This window comes from Bos javanicus, chromosome 15, assembly GCF_032452875.1.
Source record: "Bos javanicus breed banteng chromosome 15, ARS-OSU_banteng_1.0, whole genome shotgun sequence".
Taxonomy (NCBI): domain Eukaryota; kingdom Metazoa; phylum Chordata; class Mammalia; order Artiodactyla; family Bovidae; genus Bos; species Bos javanicus.
In genome coordinates this window covers 45766835-45784611 of record NC_083882.1, presented here as the reverse complement: position 1 = coordinate 45784611, position 17777 = coordinate 45766835, and the positions used below count along the sequence as shown (strand labels likewise).

The 17777-nt window shown below is 38.4% G+C and overlaps 1 protein-coding gene across 1 annotated transcript in view; it reads left to right on the top strand.

Annotated features, from left to right (window-relative positions):
• NLRP14 (NLR family pyrin domain containing 14) overlaps positions 1–10564 on the top strand; it is a 38024-nt gene extending 27460 nt beyond the window's left edge. Inside the window, exons 9-11 of the mRNA XM_061380536.1 lie at positions 371–541; positions 8964–9134; positions 9830–10564. Of these exons, the coding sequence (XP_061236520.1) occupies positions 371–541; positions 8964–9134; positions 9830–9965 (478 nt within the window). The 3' untranslated portion in view covers positions 9966–10564. The remainder of the gene's footprint in view (positions 1–370; positions 542–8963; positions 9135–9829) is intronic.
• Positions 10565–17777: the final 7213 nt, after the last annotated feature.

Here is a 17777-nt window from a genome sequence, read left to right as displayed (position 1 = left end):
ACATTTTAATTTGAAAAATATATTGGAAACCGAAGACATAGAGATCTGTGGATTCCTCAGGGAAGTTATATCCGATCCTTTTTTTTTTTTTTGGCAGAGGTAGAAATAAGTGTTTATACCCTTGACTTGGGAAGCTTACTAGAAAACAGCCTATTTGTGGGAGAAAGCAGTTTTACCTGTTGGTTTTTTCTTGCTTACTAAGCAATCCCATCTGTTTTTAGTGGTTTAACATTAGACCTTCCCGTGTGCATCCTAGGTTATAGATAGAAAAGGCTTAGGGAAAAAAAGGCTCCCCTGGGCGTGCCTTCCAGGAATAAACTAATAAAGCCTCACAACTGAAAATCTCACTTCTCTTTTTTATTTCTCACAGATTGGTGGGCTGTGTTCTCACTAGTGCATGCTGCCTGGATCTGGCTTCTGCTATTTTGAACAACCCAAACTTGCAGAGCCTGGACCTCGGGAACAATGACTTGCAGGATGATGGAGTGAAATTTCTGTTTGAGGCTTTGAGACATCCAAACTGCAATATTCAGAGGCTTGGGTGAGTTTGGTTTTCCTTAGGAAAATGATACCTATTTGGTGGCTTGTATACCTAGAAGAAATTTAGATATGCAGAGAGGATGAAAAATTAATGGGGCTAGAAGGTAAATTATTCTCAAAAATGAAAATCTGAATTTCATATATATAAATCGGTGTATTACATGTTATTAGTATAGAAGCCACACTTCACATTTCTTTGTGTCCCCCTTAGTGCTTTGGACACGGTATGCTGCTAAGTCGCTTCAGTCGTGTGTGACCCCAAAGACAGCAGCCCACAAGGCTCCCCCGTCCCTGGGATTCTCCAGGCATATATTAAGTAAATAGTGCTTAATTTAAGTCTTCTATGTTCTATTATCCTTCAGATATTCCATCTGTCCTTGAATTAATTTTTCTTAGTAACTCAAAGGTTTTACTAATCATTTTCTACCTGGAAAAAGGCTGTCTGTGGTCTCAAGGAGCTTGTAATCTAACAAAATCTCATCCTATGTTCTGAGTACTTTTTATGTTGAATAATGTTTAAATTTTTATTTTCTTTAAATCTTGAACGGATTGCTATTGGCTAGTATATTTTTACTTACACAGCATGAATTATTGACCTCTGGGTCAAGAAATTTGCTCTACATGTGGAAACTAGACACTATGATATATCTTCCTGGCTCTTCTAAGAAAGTGTTGCTTTTTCTATGTTTCCATTGACAATTTACAAATACACACACACATACAAATACATATAAATTATATATATATATTTCACAATAATTATGATATTACTTCTGGGTCTGACTTTTGATTTTATTCTGCCTGTTTTAGCCAGTCACTGTTTACTGCATCCTGCCGGGAGAGTGGGGTCCTATCAGAGACAGAGGACTTGATTACTCAGAGGATAGCCACATAAGCATCGGGCATGTTTGTTGGCAGTCTCCCTTGCATCCCAGATCCCACAGGGTCGATGTGGAGGACTCGATGGATGCCTGCGCAGGCAGGTGTTGCATTCCAGGAGAGGAGCGTTGAGTTTGGGGGACCCATCATTTCATAGTAAGCAGGGAGCAAGCCTGCCCTTTGTCCTGGAGGGAGATATTTCTTCATCCCTCCAGGTTGCTCACTGCACACACATCCCAGGAAACGATCAGGTAAAGTGTTGTCAGGACCTTGCATTTTTGTCAGTAAAACATGTAGGAGGGTGACATAGCCATAGAAGAATGTCTCCCAACAATTTCCAACAATTTTTCTACACAACAGAAAAAGTTTTCTACAGAAGTCTTGGCTTCTGGTGAATTTTCGCACAGATATGCCACTCCTCTGGCCACTCTGATTAGTCAGACCAACAAAGCCTGGGCCCAAATTTGTTCAGTTTGCTTCTATGCCATTTAAGGTCACTATCAACTGGACTCCCAAGCACAAGATGAGGCCAATTTGCAGTATTGATTTAAAACATGCCCCAGGGCCCTGGGCTTTGCCAGCTGAGTAACAATAAAAGGAACAATGTATCCAATTTTTTATTATAATTCAAGAAAGGGAATTTAGAATGACTGCTGCTCCTGGTCTCATTGGCAATAAATAAAGGAGGCAAAAGATGGGCCAGAAGCAATGCTTTCACCATTAAAGAGCCATTCAGTGGTCTGCACTCCCCGCATGCAAACGTGTAGCCTGAAGGTGCACAGGTGGCTCCAGTGTGGGGTCTGTTGTTATATTCGATTTGGGTCACCATTGCCTTGCTTTGGTTGTATCGGGCAGGCACTGCCACTGAGGAGTTACAACTGCTTTGTTTGCCATATGTGGCATAATCCAGGCTGTTCCAGCATTAAGAGAATCTTAGTGAATTTGCATCAGACAGATTGAAACAAGTTTATACCAGTCGCCCTGTGAAAGGGATCTTACATTTGGGATCTGCCTTTGACGGCCACAGGCATAACAGAATAGTTGAGGATCTGCCGTGTCCATATGAGATTTTCTGTTTTCATAGCACGTAGACAGGCATGACAACTGGGCAGTGGGTCCAGGTGCCAGCTGCTGCTTGACTCAAGCAAACCACGTAATTATTTGTCAGGTGGCGGTGTTGCATCCAGGGTGACAGAGAACCGTGGTGGTTCTTCCCACTTCCTGAACCTCTCAGGTTCTAAGGTGTTCCTTCCCCAGGTATTAGTGTTAGTCTTCCTCCCAGTCATGAACTCAGTGTGCCCCATCCCAGTGTCTATAACTTCACTTTTTCTCTAATCATCCCCCACCAGCACCAGGCCTTCAGTCCAGAGGGATCAGGCAGGAGAGGAACAAAAGAAATTTTACAGTATTTATAGAAACCCGTATATCTCACATCTTGGCTTGTTGGGGAGTTGTCCAGCATTGTACTCAACCAAACGATTGTTATTTTCACGAGCTATGGCCTTGTCAGTCCAAAAGAGAATCCAGGTATCTGATCTAAATTAAGTTTGAATCCCAAAGTCCTTTTTTGACTGACCTGCCATCTGGAGGGTGTACCAGTCAGGGTCGCCTGGAGTTGCTTTAAGGGCGAGAAAAGCATCATGACCAAGAATGACCAGAATACAATCCTGAAACTTCAAAATAGTTTTTTATAGAAGCTGCCATCCCTTTCATCCTAATCATTACCCAAGAGGTAGCCCAAGAGAGATGAGCATTTCAGGGGATTGTCACATTTAGTGACTAAACTGCCCCTCTAAGGAATGTAGACTAGGAGTTAGTGAGGGATGTTGAGTCAGTAATCTTTCTTATTTAATTTTGAGGGGAAGTCCAGAGATATTTTTTTTTTTGCATATCTGAAAATATCTTAGTTTTCTGTGAACTTGAATGAACACATTTGGTTTTCTTCATAATATTTTGGTTATCCTCTTAGAGTTCTGAAGAGTCCACTGCCTGCTAGCATTGAATCTGGTTATAGAAAAGTCTGAAATCAGTTGGTTCTTCCCCTTTAATATCCTTACTGTTCTAAAAAAAAAAAATGGGGGAGGGGGACTATATATCCTTCAAATTTTTCCTTTGGCCTTTGTTGGATTTTCTTTAATAATAATTTTCTGGGGAAACGGTGTGCCATTAAGAATGTAGATTGTGCTTTTTTTTTTTTTTTTGGTAGGCTTTCCTATCTTTATCTATTTGACTTAATTTTTTTTCAGGATTACTAATTATGCTTATGTTGGATCTGTTTTGTTTTTCTGTAATTATGGATAATTCTTTATATTCTTTAATCTTTTAAAACTCACTCTTCTTTTGCTGGATCTTTCTAACTCATGCTACATATTCCTAAGTGTATTTTTAGCAGTTGTGACTTATTTTAATGTGGGCTTCATTCTATAATTTTTTTCTTCTGTTACTTTTAAGCTCTGCCAAATCATATTTTTAAAATTTTATTTATAAAATAAAATATACAGAAAAGTAAATAAAACTAATGTTTTTTAAAAAGGATATATGTAACAATCATGGTCAGGTTCACATATTGAATTTTCCCAGTAAACTAAACTCCTCTCAGTTACCCCTCCCAAATCACAACAACAACTCTCCTGTTCAAGAAGTAAACATTGTCTTGACTTTTATAGCAGTAATTTGTGTTTTCCTCTGTAGATTTATATAATATATGTAATCATAAACAATATATGTGAATTTTGCTTGATTTTGAACTTCTGTACAGGGAATCATACTTTATTCTTTTGTGTAATGATTTTTTTTTTTTTTTGCTTAATGTTATGATTGTAAGAGTCATCTAGTTGTTTCATGCAGCTGTTTTTACTCATTTTTATTGCTATGAAAGATTCCAATGAATGACCGTACTACCAACTATTGCTAACCTGAAATAAACAGACTGCCAGATATTTCTCTGGCAAAAATGGATTTGTTCAGGATCCGCAGAGAATTGTAATTTGGGCTGTGCAACCAGGATGAGCCATGTGCAAGTCTCCACATGGCAGGGAAAGGAGACCGTGTTTACGGAGAGGAAAAGGAAGCTGGAGGGCTACAGCAAACTAGGAGTCTGGCTTTTCACTGGCTGAGTCCTTACCAGGAAAGAAGTTCTTGTTGGGCTGCGCTGTCTTTGCAGGGTGTGAGAGCTCCCCCTTCTGGTCTCCCAACTCTATTTAATTGAGGTTTGTGTTTATCATAGGTTTCTTCTGTACTGTGCTGGGCTTAATTGCTCAGTCTATTTTGTTGGTGGACTTTTGGATTGTTTTCTTTAATGATTAGCGCTGCTATGAGTATTTTAAAACATGAATTGTAAGATATGTGTTTACACATTTATCTCCACTAAATAATGTCCGACTCTTTGCGACCCCATGGACTGTAGCCCGCCAGGGTCCTCTGTCCATGGGATTCTCCAGGCAAGAATACTGGAATGGGTTGCCATTTCCTTCTCCACAGGATCTTCCTGACCTAGGGATCTAACTCGGGTCTCCTGCATTGCCAGAGGAGTTCAAAGGCTACCCACTCCAGTATTCTGGCCTGGAGAATTCCATGGACTGTATAGTCCATGGGGTCTTAGCGTCAGACATGACTAAGCAACTTTCAATTTCACTTTCTTTACCACTAGCACCATCTGGGAAGCCCATTTTAATACACGGATTGTAAGACAGGTGTGTACACATTTATCTACAGTAAATAATTAGGAGTGGAATTATTATATTATTGGGAATATCTCCAAGGATTACACCCATTATGCTACCACTGGCAGCGTGTAAGAGTTCTTGTTACTCTATTCTTGTCAATTTTGTCAGACTTAATTTTTAAAATTTTAGCCAATCAAGTATGGTTTTAGCATAAGACTGTGTAGAACTAGAATTATTTCTTCCTTGAACTTGGCAGAAATTTCTGGTGAACTTCTGGCAAGTGATGTTAGCCATTTCATCTGAAATTTAAAACTTACCGGCAAGGGTCTGTTATTATCTGCTTAATTTCTAAGTCATATTTAGTGTTTAGATAGCCATGTTTCATTAATTACTATATTTTTCTATTTTTGTTGAGTTAATTTTGCCATTATTTTTTATTTGGATGTTTATCTCATAAATATTTCCTTCTTTTCCAATAGACTTCATTAAGTCATTAAGTTCAAAATTTGATATTATATGTGATATTTTTACTTTTGAGTTTAAAATATTTATGATTTTTTTCCTCAACATATGGATTATTCTAAAGTGTACTACTTTATCTTCAAACATAAGAAGGGTTTCTTATTATCTTCTTATATTTAACCTCTGGCACTGTAGTCTGAGAATATACTGTACATGATTTCAGTGTTTAAAAAGTTGTTGACACTTGTTTCATGGCCCTTATATAGTCAGCTTTTAATGTGTGTTCCATAGTGCACTTGGAAAGATTATGAAGAGTTGTGAGTTGCAGTATTTTGTATCGGTTAAGATTGTTAGTTCTGTTGTTTAAATCATTTGGTATTTTTAATAATTTTTTCCAGATAATTCTATTATTGTGAAAAATGTTAAAATCTCTGCTATAGTTACAGATCTGTGTATTTAACTTCGTAGTTCTGTTTTTATTTTCTATATTTGAGACTTTTATTAGTGACCACACATTTAGAATGATTATTTCCTAATGAATTCTTGATAGTGTTTTGTATCTCATAATGCTTTTATTCTTATAATGCTTTTATGTCTTATGTCTTATATGCTTTTACTATAAGGTTTGTTTTGTGTGATATTTAGGTACCTTGTGTCATAATTATTGGGACTGTTGCCCCACCACACTTAATGTGTGTTTCATGTAGACAGTAACTGAAAAACATTATATACCCAGCACCTATATAGGCATTCAAATGTTGAATAGCTAGATGAACAGAAGGTGAAAATTAAAATTAGTTGGTAGAGGGTGATCATCAGTTCCAGAAGGTTGAGTTTAACATACTTCATCAGTTCATGGTATTATATATATTTTTTCTTTTTCTTTTACAAATTTTGTATTGAAGTATAGTTGATTTACAGTGTTAATTTCTGCAGTATAGCAAAATGACTCAGTTATACACATTTATGTATTTCTTTTTATATTCTTTTCCATTATAGTTTATCCCAGAATATTGAATATAGTTCCCTGTGCTATAGAGTGGGACCTTGTTTATCCATTCTGTATGTAGTAATTTGTATCTACCAACCCCAAACTCCCAGTGCATCTCCTCCGCACAGCCTCCCCTGTGGTAACCACAAGTCTGTTCTCTGTCTGTGAGTCTGTTTCATAGACAGGTTCATTTGTGCCATATTTTAGATTCTGCATATAAGTGATACCAGAAAGTGTCCTCTTTGACTTACTTCACTTAGTATGATAATCTCTGGGTCCATCTGTGTTGCTGCAAATGGCATTATTTCATTCTCTCTTATGACTGAGTAGTATTCCATTGTGTATATATACCACCTCTTTATCCATTCATCTGTTGGTGGACATCTAGGTTACTTCCATGGCTTGACTATTGTAAAAAGCGCTATTATGAATAAAGGGGTACATGTATCTTTTCAAATTATAATTTTGTCTGTATATATGGCTGGGAGCAGGATTGCTAGATCATATGGTAATTCTATTTTTAGTTTTCTGAGTTTTCTCTCTACTCTTTTCCATAGTGGCTGTACCAATTTACATTCCCACCAACAAGGTAGGAGGGTTCTCTTTTCTTCACACTCTCTCCAGCATCTATTATTTGTAGAGTTTTAAATGATGGCCATTCTTCTGTTGTCAGATGGTACCTCCTTGTAGTTTTGATTTGCGTTTCTCTAACAATTAGCCATGCTGAGTATCTTTTCAGGTGCCTGTTGGCCATCTGTATGTCTTTGGAGAAACGTCCATTTAGGTCTCCTGCCATTTTTTGATTGGGTTGTCTTGTTGTTGAGTTGTATGAGCTATCCGTATATTTTGGAATTAAGTCCTTGTTGGTCACATCATGTGCAAATATTTTCTCCCATTCTGTAGCTTGTCTTTATATATATACATACATATATATATACACACACATATACATACATACATACATACACACACACACACACACACACACATATATATATATAGTTTCCTTTGCTGTGTAAGAGCTTGTAAGTTTAAGTCCCATTTATTTTTATTTCTATTGACTGAAGAGGTTGACCAAAAAAACATTGGTACAATTTATGTCAAAGAACGTTTTGTTTATGATCTCTTCTAGGAATTTTATGGTGTCTTGTCTTATATTAAAGTTTTTAAGCCATTTGATGTTTATCTTTGAGTATAGTGTGAGGGTGTGTTCTAATCTCATTGATTTACATGCAGCTGTCCAACTATCCCAGCATCACTTGCTGAAGAGACCATTTTTTTTTCTTATTTTGTATTTTTGCCTCCTTTGTTGAAGATTAATTGACTCTAGGTGTGTGGATTTATTTCTGGGTTCTCTATTCTGTTCAATTGATCCAGTTCGTGGTATTTTATTATCCTTGTTTTATGCAAGGGCCCTGGTTGGTTGATTAGTTGGTTAATTTATCTCCATTAACTATCTCTTTTCCATTTATAGGCAGTTTACCTAGTGTTTTTGAAATATGCCATAGAATTGTATTACCTTATAGAAGATGTAATGTTTTGGGGCTTCCCTGGTGTTTTTAGGTGTATACATTTTTTTGCATAACTGGCATGGTGCCATTTATTTACCTTACCCATTTTCCATAATTTCTTTAACATACACATGACATTTTTAAAAATATTAAAAAATTCTTTTTCATTATAGTTTATCACAGGATATTGAATATAGTTTTCTGTGCTATACAGTAGGTCCTTGTTGTTTATCCATTCAATATAGAATAGTTTGCATCTGCTAGTCCCAAATTCCAAATCCAACCCTTCCCCACCTCCACTCCTCCTTGGCAACCGCAAGATTGTTCTCTATGTCTGGAGTCTGTTTTATAGATAAGTTCATTTGTATCATATTTTAGATTCCACTTATAAGTGATATCATATGGTGTTTGTCTGACTTCACAGTATGATAATCTCTAGGTCCATCTGTATTGTTGCAAATGGCATTATTTCATTCCTTTTTATGGCCGAATAATATTCCATTGTATATATGTACCACATCTTGTTTATCCATTCCTCTGTCCATGGACATTTAGTTTGTTTCCCTGTGTTGTATACTTGGACTTTAACACTCAATATCATGTTTCTAAAATCTACTTACGTTGCTGTGTTTTTAATTCTAAGCATTCAGTTGCTTCAGTTTTCCTTGGTGTGCTTCCACATTTTATTTATTCCTGGACCATAATTATGAACCTGTAATTCACGATTAAGGAAGGGATATATTCAACCCCAAAATATCTAGAAATAATGAATATTATATACCTTGATTTTACCCTATTTGTGCTCATTTTTTGAACTTCTGGAGTTACCCTACACTCCCAGATCACAGATCGCTTGTGTGCATGCTCTCTATCATGAGATAAAGTTCATTTATCTTTAGTCTCTCTTCCCTGCAGGTTGGAACACTGTGGTTTGACTTCTCTCTGTTGTCAGGATCTCTCTTCTACTCTTAGCAGCAACCAAGGCCTGATAAAAATAAGCCTGACACTGAATACCTTAGAGCGTGAAGAAATTATGAAGTTAAGTGAAGTCTTGAGGTCTACTGAATGTAAACTACAGGTTCTAGGGTAAGTCTTCATTGGCTTCTCAGGGGAGAAGTTTCCTGGAATGAGGCATTTGGGGAGCCATTCATTAATGGCAAGCCTCAGCATCAACCTGATTGTGAATCCTTGGGTATTTTGCAGGCCCTTATTTATTTTTCTCACATAGAAGAGTGAATTTCAAGAGGTGCAGTGTAGCATAGTAATTAAGAGCCGAGAATTCTAGAGCCAGACTATCTGAGTTTGAACTTTGGGCCTGCCACTTACTAGATATTTGAACTTGTACTAGTCCCCAGATTCTCTGTGTTTTGGTTTTCTTTGTCTGTAAAATTGATGAAATGACAATATTTACTCATAGGGTTACTGTGAGCATGGATCACCTGAGTCCATACAGGCGGTGTTTAGAACAGTGACTAGCACATAATAAACAGCGTATGTGTTGGCTGTTTTCATAATCATGAATAGAGCTATTTTGCTTGAATAGGAAAAGTCTCTTGACGGATCCTTTAAAAATCTTAATCTATCTTCCCTTTACCTTTTGTACTCTGTTTTCCTTCAACTGCTATGTCTCTCTCTTTTTCCTTACCTGCTGCCCAGCCATGTTAATATTCTCTAACAGGTTTTTTCTTTCCCTGAAATAAATTCTCCAGAGAAAGTAAAGGGCTATGGGAAAATTGAGAGGTGTTTTTGTGGCAAGAAGAGGTGTTCCCTTGTCTTCTCAGGTTGTGCAAAGAGGCACTTGATGAGGAAACACAGAAGCTGCTGGAAGCTGTGGCGAGTAGCAATCTACGCCTAGCTGTTAAGCAGGACTGTAATGATCATGAGGAAGAAGATGGTTCCTGGTGGCAGTGTTTCTGATTTGAAGAACCTGATGTCCTTCAACGAAGTAAAATGAAGGCCTCAGAGTGACAAGGTGGGGTGGGAGGCTCTTAGCTTTAGGTACTCCATGCCCAGACATATAGCATGTGATGTCTGTCAGATATGGGTTAGTCACTGCTCTGTAAAATGTCTGTTCTACTTCACATGGGAGTTAAGAGGCTATAATAAAATGGAAAACATAAAGCTCTGTGGAACATACAACATGGTTTGAGTTGAATACAAAGTTTAAGGATTCAGATGTGAGACGCCTGGAAATGAGACTGGAGAATGGGCCAGGGAAGATTATGTTAAAACCCCTTATTTTCCTTTCTCTCCATTCCTGCTGCTGTGGCTCTCTTCACAGCCTCACCATCTGTGGCACATTTTATTGAATGCTCCGCTGTGTGTTCTTGGGACCATTCGGGGCAAAATCACTTGGTGTTTTCTTAAAATGCAGATTTCTGAGCTCCATACCAGATTTATTGAATTAAATTACTGGGTGAGGTTCCCAAACACTGGCATGTTTAATAACTTCCCAGACAATTCTTTGGTACATTACTCTTTAAGAATCACAAGTCTCAATAGAAATGGGAGTTGCCTTTTCATTGTGAAGATAAATGAAGATATAAAGATTATTGGAGTTTCTAGAGCTAAAAACAGATTCCTTCCTTTGGCAGAAACATGGTTTACTAAAGTTTTCAGTGAGAGAATGTCTTGTCATGCAATTTATTTCCAAATAACAAACCATCCAAAAACACAGTGGGTTAAAACAATAACCACTTTGTTATATCTCATGACTGGATGAATTAGAATCCAGAAAGGGCCCAGTTAAGCACTTCTTATGCTCCACATGACATCACCTGGAGTCTTGTGATATTTAGTTGACAGTCATATTGCTCTGCTCTATAAGACTGAAGAGGACTTCTGTCACATGCCTGGTGCCTTGCAGAGGATGGCTGGCTGGCAGGCTGTGTTAGGCTGGGCCCCTCTTCCTTCCAGTCTTAGGGCCTATTTAGCAGGGATGGAGTAATGAATGAAGGTTCGGGCTTTGACGAAGTCAAGGGGAAGTTGCCAGTTCTCTTAAAAGGTAGACCCAGAACTGGCATAAAGCCAGTTCTCTCTTACTCCATTGATCTAAACAGTCCAAGCCAGTCTAGATTCAAGGGCAGTCACTGGTTGATGGGAATGGTGTTAGAGAATTTGTGGCCTTCTGTAGTCTACCACAAACTCTTATCCTTTTTCTCCCTGTCTGTCTCTTTGTTGGTATAATAGCTCCCAAGTCAGCATAGCAGGGCTGGAGGCAAGAGTGAACCATGGCAGGTAGAAGGCGGCAGATGGCAATCGGGTGAGAATTACAAGTAATGTTCCTGGAGCTGATACATGCACACAGAACAGTGATAACAGGTGACATTTGGCAGAGATGATACCTAGAGAAGGGTCAGTATGAGGTTAACTCCCAGTGATAGAGTTGTCCTGGCTAGATAAACATAGAAAATAAAGCATACATCAAAGAAGTGGCATTCCTTTCATAGGGCAGCCCTGAGCTGCAGTGAGCAGCATCTTATCCTTCATAAACAACAGGATTTGTTGTTTATGAAGGATATAAATGTGCCATTTTATTCCATTCAATAAAATGTGCCACAGATGGTAAGGCTATGAAGAGAGCCATGGTAGCAGGAATGGAGAGAAAGGAAAATAAGGGGCTTTAACATAATCTTCCCTGGCTCATTCTCCAGGGCCAAATAAAGCTCCAACCAAGGACTAATAAATGCTGCTGCTTTTTTTTTTTTTTTTTTTGGTTGCACTGTGCAACCTGTGAGATCTTAGTTCCCTGACCAGGGACTGAACCCTGGCCCATGACAGTGAAAGTGCCCAGTTCTAACCACTGGACCACCAGGGAATTCCCGAAAACTGCTTATAATCAAGGTGATGTCTACCAAACTTTCAGATAAAGGAAACTTCTTTTGTCTTTTAACTAAATTTCAGAGCATTACAGAGGAAGAAAACTTTCCCATTTCATTTTATAAAGTTAGAAAAACTTTGATAATAGAACTTGCAAAGGTAACACTAAAGAGAAATTTATAATTATTTGTCACTTATGAATATATACTCAAAGACAAAATATATTTGAAAATTATTTCTAACAATTAAAATATACCATGGCTATTGTGATTTGTAACAGAAGTACGAGAGGACAAGTACTAGAAATAATTTTGTAATTTATGACATTAGTTGACTGATGGAGAAAGACCAAATAATCATCTTAATATATATTGAAAGGAATTTAAGAAAATTTAGTCTTTTTGGTTGGCGAAGGCAATGGCACCCCACTGGTACTCTTGCCTGGAAAATCCATGAACGGAGGAGCCTGGTAGGCTGCGGTCCATGGGGTCGCTAAGAGTCAGACATGACTGAGTGACTTCACTTTCGCTTTTTACTTTCATGCATTGGAGAAGGAAATGGCAACCCACTCCAGTGTTCTTGCCTGGAGAATCCCAGGGACAGGGGAGCCTGGTGGGCTGCCATCTATGGGGTCGCACAGAGTCGGACACGACTGAAGTGACTTAGCGGCAGCAGCAGCAGCAGTCTATTTGGTCAGGTACTTCCGTAACATAAAGACTGTTTACACTGCAGATGGTGATTGCAGCCATGAAATTAAAAGACGCTTACTCCTTGGAAGGAAAGTTATGACCAACCTAGATAGCATATTCAAAAGCAGAGACATTACTTTGCCAACAAAGGTCCGTCTAGTCAAGGCTATGGTTTTTCCAGTAGTCATGTATGGATGTGATTGGACTGTGAAGAAAGCTGAGTGCCGAAGAATTGATGCTTTTGAACTGTGGTGTTGGAGAAGACTCTTGAGAGTCCCTTGGACTGCAAGGAGATCCAACCAGTCCATTCTAAAGGAGATCAGTCCTGGGTGTTCTTTGGAAGGAATGATGCTAAAGCTGAAACTCCAATACTTTGGCCACCTCATGCGAAGAGTTGACTCATTGGAAAAGACTCTGATGCTGGGAGGGATTGGGGGCAGGAGGAGAAGGGAACGACAGAGGATGAGATGGCTCGGTGGCATCACCGACTCAATGGATGTGAGTTTGAGTGAATTCCAGGAGTTGGTGATGGACAGGGAGGCCTGGCGTGCTGCGATTCATGGGGTCGCAAAGAGTCAGACACGACTGAGTGACTGAACTGAACTGAACAGTATATAGAAGCAATGCCATTTACATTTTGCACATGTGCCTGGTATCACTGCTATCAGGTAACCCATGAGCCAGGATAAGGATGAGGCAAGTAAAGCACTTATTCTTCTGACTGTGCAAGTTCCAGGTCAAACATCATCTTTATTTAAATTTTAAATATTGGTTATCATGGATTTTTTGCACTAATTTTTATTTTTAAAAACATTTCACTAAAATATTATTTATCTTCATTCCTGAGGGGCTTTTTGGCATCTTCTTAAATTTTGTGCATCAGGAAAACCACTTCCCTCATTCTAAATAGAGCTCTATGTTAGGATAGGTTTGCAGTTTTAAATAGTATAGTTAAGGAGTCAAATACGATAGCGAAAGGATCAAATAGGGCGGTCAAAACAAATGTTATATTTGATTCTTTACATTTTGTCTGTTTTCTTTTTATAGATTTGTATTGTAAATTCTTATTTTATTTCTATTATCTTTGAATTTGCTTTGTTAGTATGCTAACTTAAGTTAGATTCTTACTGATTTCCAACCTTCTCTTTTATTATAAGCATTAACAATATGCATTTCCTTCTATTTGTATTTTAATTGAATTCCCATCATTGACCATGGAATCTTTACTGAAGTAGAGTTGATTTATAACATTATATAAGTTTCAAGTGTACAACATAGTAATTGACCATTTTTAAAGTTTATATATTCATAGCTATTATAAAGTATTATCTATATTCCCTGTGTTGTACAGTATATCCTTGTAGCTTATTTTATACATAGTAGTTTTTATCTCTTAATCCCCTGCCCCTGTATTGTCCCTCCCTCTTTTCTCTCCCTACTGGTAACCACTAGTTTGTTCTCTGTGTCTGTGAGTCTTTCTTTTTTGTTATATTCACTAGTTTTATTTTCTAGATTTCATATATAAGTGATATCATATAATATTTATCTTTCTCTGTCTGACTTCTTTTACTAAGCATAATACCCTTCAAGTCCATCCAGAGTATGAACTATTTTCATTAGCATTCATATCCAAATATTTTTATTTACACGAATTTATTTTTCTGTAACCCACATGTCACTTATAAATTTTCAAACTTAGGCATTTTTAAAGCTACCGTTTTGTTATTGCATTTAACCTAATAGAGTTCAGATAATGTGTTCTATGTGAAAACATTTTTTGAAATTAGTTGAGATATAATTCAAGGCCTAGTATATAATCACTTTTCTACATGAGCTTGAAAAGAATGTGTTTTCCCATGACTGTGTATGTATGTATATATACCCCTTAAATCAAGGTTTTTAATTATTCAGTTCAAATCATCTTGTACTAATTTTTGCTGCTCAAACTATAAATTATTGAGAACATTTTAACTCTTTTAATGGAAAATTTTTCTTTTTTTCTTAGAATTCTTTAAAAATTTCCTTTAGATATTTTGAGGCTATGGCAATGGGTAAATGTAGTAGAGATATGTCACAGGCAGCTTTGAGCTCACATGCTTTCAGCTTAGCAACCAAGGAGAAAAGATTTCTTTTATTTCCCTGCTTTAGTTTTAAATGTCTTCCAAAGACTCTAATTGGTTCATTGAGAATCCAGTGATGTAGTAAAATAATTTTCAAGGATTTTAAATCATGGCTCTTATACAAATGCAAAATGAACCCTTATCAAAGAATATTATCAATTCATTAGTAAGAGAACCAGTGAGATACTGGTTAACAAAGCATTTGAAGAAGAAGGATTTATATATCCATCATGAAAAACATTAAAAAGATTTTTAATTTTTATATTGGATTATAGTTGATTTATAATGTGTTAGTTTCAGATGAACAGTAACGTGATTCAGTTATACATATCTCTATTCTTTTCAGATTCTTTTCTCATATAGGTTATTACAGAGTATTGAATAAAGTTTCCTTCAGTAGGTTCTTGTTGATTACCTATTTTATATATAGTAGTGTGTATATGTTAATCCCAACCTCTCACTAAACAACTGTAATTTCTTCTCAATACCTTGAATGCTCCCAGTTTTTCACCACTGGTCCTTTGTGTACTTCATCCTCTCTGCCTACTCTGGTCTTCACTCTTCACTGTAGTTTAAATATCACTTCTTCCTGCAGGTTGAACCCTATCTTAACTATCACCATCCTCTTTCCTTTTCCTAACACTGCATCATGTTTCTTTCCTACCACTAAGACAAAGATTTCCTTATTATTATTATTTTTTCCCTCTATCTCACCCCAGTGTAAGTTCATTAAGGGTGGGGACAATGCTTCTTTGGTTCATTATTAATATTGCTAGCCTACAGCACTGTGTCTTTAATATGGTCGGTTCTCAATAAATGAATGTAAGCAAAAATACCCTATTCCTTCCCAACTTCCCAGCAACTCAGTGAAGTAGGTGATCTTGTTGGCAGGGGAATATCTGCTAACACCCATTGGGAGCGCACTACCCGGGGGCTTCTGGAATCGTGGCATTCACATCCGGGCGGGAGTGCCTAGATTCTATTCCTGAGGACAGCGCCCTGCGTTTCCAGATGGCTTTTGAGAATGGTTACTCTAAGTGAGGCGAATCTGCCGGCGAGTCCTCTGAGAAAACCAGGAAGGAAGGCAAGGTCAGGACAGTGGTTCCTGGGCACTTACGGATCCTGCGCAGTGGGAGGGTAAGAAACAGCTCAGAGGAAAGCGTTGTGCTGAGCTGCTTGCGGACCTAGCTTTCACAGGGTCCTGGCCAGGCTTCCAGGGAGCGCAGGGTTTGTCAGGTCCAGGAACTCAGCGGCTGCCAGTCTTCGTCCCTAACTCTGGTGCTGTCAGAACTATGCACGGGGCGGGGCGTCTGGTAGGGGCAAGCCTGGAAGCGACCCCAACTCTGGTCTTCATACCAGAGAAAGCAGAACCCTGGACAGCGCTTTGAGGCAGAGACCTCTTGCCTTACCCCTTTTAGTTCCCAGATCTTTTGTCTGCTTGGTCAGTTTCACCACTCATAATAAATCCTGAGGTCCCTGTCTGTGAAGCCATTTTCCTAAAGAAATGAAATCCTCCAAAGTGGACACGTTATCATTCATTGAAATAATATAAATGTAGACTAAAGGGAACATTAAAAGACAACCCCCTTCCAAATATTCACAATCCCCCTGGTTCTATAATTCATTAGTATGACTGACAGAACTAAGGAAAGTGCTATACTTAGGATTCCAGTGTATTATAAATGATACAAGTGAACAGCCAGATGAAGAAGTATAAAGAGCAAGTTTGAGGGAGGGGGGTGGTAGTGAATGCACAGAAATTCCATGCCCCGTCCAAGTACATGATCCCAGCACATCCATGTGTTCACCAACCCAGAAGTTCCCTGAACCCTTTTTGGGGTTTCTAGATGGGGTTTCACTACATAGGCAGGACTGACTAAGCCATATAGTCATACTAGCATTCTCCTCCACCCCAGATACACCAGGCAGGTGGGGAAGGGGAGACTCTAGTCAGGATACTCCCTTAGTCCTGCTCATGTTAAGTGTGAGCACACACTCATGAAGGTGTATAAACCAGCTCTTCATGCCTGTATCTACCCCTCAGACAATGATGCTTTAATTCCCCATTGCAATTCTCTATCAAACTTACTCTGAGCAGGATATCTCTGTCCATCTCTTTTCATTATGGGTTGTAAAGTATGTACCTTGGTCTGAAGCAATGTCATTCTGTGATCCAAAGTGGTGTAATATTTGCTGTTGCTGTTCTTTTATAGTACTCTGAGCATTTGCATCTACCACTGAGTAAACAAAGTCTGTGTCAGAATCGGGATCTATTCTCATCAAGACCCATTAGATACCAGCATCTGACTCACTTGCCACTATGTTCATGGTCTTTTCCCCTTTGAGGTATCTGCAACATATCCATCTGCAGGCTCTATTTTGTTGGCAAACAAAGCAGTTCTTGGTGGCATTTTGTGCTCAGAGGTGCAAGAGGAGTATGTCTAGACTGGGTCCATCTCCGTATTGCTGTAGTCCCTCAATGTCCATTCATTTCATGCACAGGTGTTGTCCTCAAGCAAGCACACCAGGGTATCCACTGGTCAGTTCCAACCACCTTGTGAACCTGCAAGTTGGTTCTTCTTGTAAGCATCACCATATCTACTACAACGCATCCCTTGAAGTCTCAGTAATTTCAATACAGCCATGCCTCATACAGGCATCTCTTTAATAGGCCAACTTTCCATTCACTTAAGACCAGGCCATTACCTAGGAGTCAGTTCAAACATAGGGACTTTCTATCACTGTTCATTTCTTCAGTCATTGCTAGGAAAATAGCATATAATTGAGCTCACCAAACTGTGGTTTTTTTTTTTTTTTTCATTATTACATTGGACTCCTACTCAAAAGGAGGAGCAAGAAGTCCTGTTGAACTGATTGGTTTTTACCTTCTATAAACACAGTGATAACCTTCCAAATAGGATGCTATCCATTCACCTTGGAACTGCCATCCATAAACCAAGCAACTCTTTGTTGATCAGCTGAAAAACCTTACAGGGCACTGTACATAGAATAGATTCTGACAGCTCCTCATGCATTTCCAAAGTCAGTCCTGGGACAAAGAGTCCACCTGCTTGTGAATCCACTGAGTAGCTCTCTGCATT